The 6,627-nt window shown below is 39.9% G+C and overlaps 1 protein-coding gene across 1 annotated transcript; it reads left to right on the plus strand.

The window, feature by feature from the left end:
* Positions 1-4,173: 4,173 nt before the first annotated feature.
* On the plus strand, positions 4,174-5,708 carry RETNLB (resistin like beta). The gene is made up of 3 exons (XM_046002668.1): positions 4,174-4,322; positions 4,775-4,852; positions 5,443-5,708. The coding sequence occupies exons 1-3, from the start codon at positions 4,199-4,201 to the stop codon at positions 5,568-5,570; spliced, it is 330 nt and encodes a 109-aa protein (XP_045858624.1). The 5' UTR covers positions 4,174-4,198; the 3' UTR covers positions 5,571-5,708.
* Positions 5,709-6,627: the final 919 nt, after the last annotated feature.

The following is a 6,627-nucleotide window of genomic DNA, read 5'->3' on the forward strand; positions in this document are numbered from 1 at the left end:
CCAGGGGTACAGGTCTGTGAATCGCCAGGTTTACACACTGCACAGCACTCACGATAGCACATACCCTCCCCAATGTCCATAGCCCCCTCCCCCTCTCCCAATCCCACCTCCCCCCAGCAACCCCCAGTTTGTTTTGTGAGATTAAGAGTCATTTATGGTTTGTCTCCCTCCCAATCCCATCTTGTTTCATTTATTCTTCTCCTATCCCCCTAACCGTTTTTTTTTTAATGACTCTGACCAAAAGCTTAGCAATTTTGTTTATTTTTTCAAAGAACCAATAATTTTTTTAAAAGATTTATTTATTTATTTGAGAGAGAGAGAGAGAGTCAGAGGGAGAGGGAGAAGCAGACACCCTGCTGAGCAGGGAGCCTGACAGGGGCTTGATCTCCTATGTCATGAGATCACAACCTGAACCAAAAACGAGTCAGAGACTTAACCAACTGAGCCACCCAGGTGCTGAATAAAGAACCAGTTTATAATGTTATTTTTTTTTCTATTTTTTTCAGTTTTGATTTCATTTATTTCTATTCTAATCATTATTATTTCCTTTTATCTACCAACCTTGGGGTTTGTGATATGCCTTCATTTCAATTTTTATGGTAAGTTCATAACACTTCAGAAACTTTCACGTTTGCCTTTGTGTATACAACTTCTATCCTGCTATGTATTCCTGCAGTTAAATAGTTTAATCTAAATAAGTAATGATAGACCGTGACTGTAAAGAATAATTAATGGTATTTAAATTACATGAATTTGGTCACTCTATATAATTACATGGAATTTAATTGTGTTTAAAATTTTAAACCCAGAGAGTATGCAAACTGAGTGGTATAATATTTTTTTGTTCAGTAAGTGAAAGTTTTAATTCACACAAAAATATTATGAGGACATGGAGAAGCAACATGGGGGGTTAGGGGGATAGGAGAAGAATAAATGAAACAAGATGGGATTGGGAGGGAGACAAACCATAAATGACCCTTAATCTCACAAAACAAACTGGGGGTTGCTGGGGGAAGGTGGGATTGGGAGAGGGGGAGGGGGTTATGGACATTGGGTAGGGTATGTGCTATCGTGAGTGCTGTGAAGTGTGTAAACCTGGCAATTCACAGACCTGTACCCCTGGGGATAAAAATACATTATATGTTTATAAAAAAAAAAAAATTGGAAGGGGAGGCGAACCATAAGAGACTATGGACTCTGAAAAACAACCTGAGGGTTTTGAAGGGTCAGGGGTGGGAGGTTGGGGGAACAGGTGGTGGGTAATAGGAAGGGCACGTTTTGCATGGAGCACTAGGTGTTGTGCAAAAACAATGAATACTGTTACGCTGAAAAAATAAATAAATTAAATTTAAGTAAAAAAAAAATATTATGCTGAATTTAAACATAAGCTTTAAAATTGACATTTGTTCTTTTAATGTTTTTTATTTGTTTTAAAACTAGAGAATGAATTAAGAAATAATTATCATTGTATAATTATTACTGGAAATAATTTTGTTATGTAAGGGAGAGGAGTGTTAGAGTGATCCCCTCTGTTTGTCAAATATGCTAGGCATGCTGCTGACTACAAGTGTTGCCCAGAGGTTATGGTCACTCTCCCTGATGCCCACGCTCATTGTAACCCAAACATACTCTTTTGTTATCCTGTTTTCTTCTCTTTCCCTGCCATTCTCAACAAACCCATTAGTCAATGCAGTTCAATTCAAATATTAAATCAATGTTCTTTCGGTCATCCGCCTCCCAGTCCATCACTTTCTTGACTCCCTTAAAAAAGTTTTCACTTTTTTAATTAAATTATCTATGCTATTATATTCATCTGTGGATTGCTTTTTCTCAAATTTATATCTCTGACTCTCACCTTTCCCTCAAACCCCAGACTTATATATTCAAATCCTATGCTACAGCTTGAAGTTGGATGTCTAATAGGCATATTATATTGACTATGATCAAATACGATTTAATGTTCTTGCCATATCTATGCTGTCCCAAGGGGTCCGCCTTTCAGCAAATGGCATCATTCTTCAACAAATTATTTAGAATATAACCTCAATCTTTCATTACTCTCTTTTGCCTATATGTCATACCCCGTGCATCAGTAAAACTTAAGAGGCTCAACCTTCTATATATAATGAAAATTTACCCAGTTCTCACTACCATCTGGTACCCAGTTTTCCTCTGTCTCTTTCATAGCTTTATAAAACATAAATGATCTTATATAAATAAGCCACATCATCACTCCCTTGAACAAAATGCTCCAATAATTTCCCATCAAATTTACAATAAAACCCAGAGCCCTTATGTTGGTTTATAAGTGCTTATAACTAACCTGGCCCCAGTTGTGTTTTTTACCACTTCCGTCACTTCTCTTTGCTTTACTCATTTTACTCTCTTTGGCCATACTGCCTTTGTTGCTATTCCTTCAACACACCAACCATCTCCCTGCCTTGGGTTCTTTATATTTGCTTGCCCCTTAGCCTAAAACATTTGTCCAGCTTTTTCTATGGTTTACCCCACACAACTACAGGTCATTGTTTACAAGTTATCTTTTCTGAGATGTCTTCCCTGAACACACTGCATTATATACAACAATGCAGAAGTATATCCAATTGCCTTAACTTCATTCCTTTTTTTCAGGGCATTTTTCAATATCTGACATATTATTATATATTTATCTTCCACCTTAGAGTGTAGTCTCAAGGGGGGCAAAAAATTCTCCACTGCTGCGTCACCAGAGCTATAATTTATATAGAGAAGATTTATAGTCATTGAATTAACAAATGGGACAAATGTACCCAACTTTTATAGTAAATACAAGTCTGTGCTCTTTCTTGCTCTTAATCACTCTTTTGTCTCCTCAGCTCCTACCTGGGCATTAAGGAACATCCTTGACTTTTTCTAGTTTCATGGAGCCCCATTCTCAAAGTTTCCTGAGAGAGATATGTTGAAGAAATAGCACCTTTAGGGAAAGAGACAGTGAGGACTGCCACGGCAGCAGCAGGGCTGGGTTTCCCCACTTGACTGCCTCCAACAATGGTGATCCAACAGCCATTCTCTGCTTCATCTTGCTTTTGAATCATGGGATTCAATTCTGGTGACCATGTGCCCCATCCTAGAGAATAAATCACCTATGAGCCCAGGGGTCTTATATAAGGGATTGTAGAAATCTACTCAATTTCTCAGCCACACTAGAAAGGGAGATCATGTGACCCAGAATGGAACAATGAAATGTAAGGGGAAATCTGCTTGAGTTTCTAGGGAGAAATCTTGCTTCGAAAATGAAAAGGCAAAGCCTCCAAAGAAAATGGCCTTACCCCAGTCCTTCCTTCCTTCTTGCTCAGGATCTTGGCTGAGGCTGTCATGATGCCTGCCAGCTTGGGACTATCAAGAGAGTGATCAAGGATAAAAATCCCAGTGAACTGAGGATTGTAGGAAAAAAGGGGTAAAGTACAGGCTGGTAATGACCCTATTGAACCTCCAACAAGAACCTTGCAATCAAAGGCTATGCTTATGGTTAATTAAACAATAAACTTCCCTGTTTATAAACCAGTGCTAATCAGGTTTTCTGTTACTTTATCACAGATGGGATTAGCCAGGGACAATAAAATGATGTTTACACAGGTGACAGGGCTCTACTGAGACCCTAAAGTCACCCCTTCCTGATGAAGGAGCAAACAAAAGGCCTTTAATATGCGGATGTTAACAGAAGGCTTAGGTGCTGGCCTTTTGGAGTTGCCAAGAAGAAAGGAAAGGGAAGAACAGAAAGGAGGAAGAACAGAAAGCTCTGGCTGAGAACCAGAGCAAAAGCAGCTGTTGCTTATCATAGATATCACAGTTGTGTGTCACACCCTAGCAGGCATTTCTTTGAAGATGTACTGGGGAGTATGTTTTTATGTTGTTCTTGTTTGTGTATTGAGGGGTTCCAGGTCAATACCACAGGATATATAAAACCACCTTTCCCGGTCAGTCTTTATAGACCATTTCTGAACTTCTCGGTGAGTGAATTTGCTCTGCAGATACCCTCTAATTCTTCAAGCTACTTGGGAGAGATCCGGGCTCTTTCATACTGATACTGCTATTCCTCTGTCTGTTCTCTCTTGAAACTCTCAATGTGCTTTTTTCTCTTCTTTCCCAGCCATAGTGAGCTCAGAGATGTCAGCATTCTATTTTTCCTCCCAGCCCCAGGACACTGCCGTTCAACAGGATGAAGTCTACCTCTTGTGTTTTTCTCCTTCTCATCCTCATCCAGCTGATGATCCCAGAGACTGCTCCGTGTTCCTTAGACTCCATTGTGGATACAAAGATAAAAGAAGTTCTCAATGGCTTGGGTAATTGACTGGGGGCAGGGAGTGGGATAGAACCCCTGATTATGCCTCCTATCCCTAAAGCTAACTTGTTTATTCCATCCTCAAATACCCAACTTCTATTAAGTCCATTCAAGCTTAATCTTCCTGCCCAGAGCTCTACTCCCATATCATTTTTGGACTCCTGGTTAAAACTGCAGGTTTCCCTGATGATGATGATGTTGGTGGTGAAGAGGAAGATAGTTATAACTTATGAATACTCATTATGAATGGAGTATAATACAAATGTTACTTAATTTTCACATTAGGAAGTAAGTACAACTGTTACTTTCATTTTACAAATGAGGAAACTAAACTTTAAAAGCTGGTGAGTAGCATGATTATGGACATTGATACCTCTGCGGTAAAAGGAGATTTGGAAGGGGATTATGGGAGATAGATATCATGGGCAATATCCCTTCTTCTCTCCTATTCAGAGATAAGTACTTCTCCAACAAAAAAGATGTCATGTGTCAGTATCACAAGCTCAGGCAGACTGTCCTCGTGCCCTGCAGGTAAATAACTCCATGAGGAGGAATGGTGGGTAAGATGCCCTATGCCCTCCCCTGACCATCCCTTTCCCCTGTCTCATGTTTGTATTATCCTGGGGCTGAGTCATAACTCTTGGTTCCCAGTGATCTCTTGCCCATTCTCATTTCCCTTAACAATGCTACCAAGGGCTGTTGAGTTTCTGCCTCTTCCCTTCCCACCTCCCTTTCATGGCTTCACACACCAGCCTCCCTTCCCTCAGTTGTCCTATTATGATCTGTCACCTACCATTTCCCCCTGTCATTCATCTCTCAATCTATTCCCTTGATTGGGTGGGTAGGGCTAGCATAGAGGTAAATATATCATAAATCTAAGGAAAGAAATGCCCAGGCCCCTCACTTTCACAGGTCTCTTCCATGGCCCTATACCTAAATTTGTTTTAGTAATTTTTGCCTTTTTTCCCCCTTAACGAGGGCTCTTAAAACTGAATTACCGTTCAGCCCTGCAAAACTTATATCTATCATTGGGCTGCACAGAAATGAAAAATGGTAGGAGTACACCTTCCTCGTCTCAAAATCCAAGCATTCTAATTTCTGTGTCTCATGTACCCATGCAGGGATGGTTGTCACTGGCTGTGCCTGTGGCTATGGCTGCGGTTCCTGGGATATCCGGGGAGAAACCACATGCCACTGCCAGTGCAGCACGATCGACTGGACCACTGCTCGTTGCTGTCACCTGACCTGAGGCGGCAGAGGGTGAGAACCCAGCTGTGTGACCATGACGGCAATGAAACCATATGCCAAATAGGAAAACTGACTCAAACTGTCCCTTTCATTTGTTACAACCGGCTTCTTGGATAGTAAAGATGATTTTTGCATCTCTCGTGGTTGTATTTTTGATGTTACTGCCCCGGCCTAGAATTGCTCTCGCCAGAAAATTTCTCCAGCATCCTATTTACTCCATTTCAGCAAGGATGAGGAAAAATATGGGGGGGAATGGGGAAAAGTGAGATTGATACTCCAGTCTCCTAGTTCCCTCAGTTTTTAACAAAAGGATGATGACTGTGCCAGGCATTTTTCTTGGCATTTGAAGTACAGAGAAAGTAAATAACATGCATGCTCTCGTGGATCTCACTGAGTAGAACAGTGGGTTCCAGACTAAGTGCAGGCAGACTTTCCGAGGTGGGGGCAGGTAACGACAGTTTTAAAAGAATGAATTTCTAGATTTCTGCTTTGTGTATATACTGTTTCCTAAACTTTATGTCAGAGAACTATTTTGGTCAAAGTGATGAATTTCCCATTGTCTTTCTCCCCCATAACAATGAAAAATACAGCCTTTACCTACCATAGAAACTTACCATGATTCATCAGCTTAGGGTACAAATATCTGCAGGATGAAAAGGAATGATTGAATTACTGGCATGAAGGTTGAGTGATCTGGTGACTGGGTAACAAGTCCTTTTATAAGTTGTGAGACTTCCAGTGTTTAACACAATATTGAAGAAGGATATCATCTAGTTATCAATTGGTAGACCACCAAAAATATTTTTAATAATAAGTTGCAGTATGATTTTTAACAAATAACTCAAAAGGAATTCAAATGAAGCGAATATTACTACAATAAAAATTTTCCCTCCCTACAAACTTAATTATGAAGTTGTCATCTCAAAGCTTATAACTATGAAAAGAAAAAAGAAAAATACTCTTGGCTCTAAATCTCGTCTTTCTCTAGGATTATTTGTTTGTGGATATATAAACTACTTAAAAAAAAAGCAGCTCCATCTCTCTCATTAAGAAATACA

Source organism: Meles meles, chromosome 4, assembly GCF_922984935.1.
Source record: "Meles meles chromosome 4, mMelMel3.1 paternal haplotype, whole genome shotgun sequence".
NCBI classification, from domain to species: domain Eukaryota; kingdom Metazoa; phylum Chordata; class Mammalia; order Carnivora; family Mustelidae; genus Meles; species Meles meles.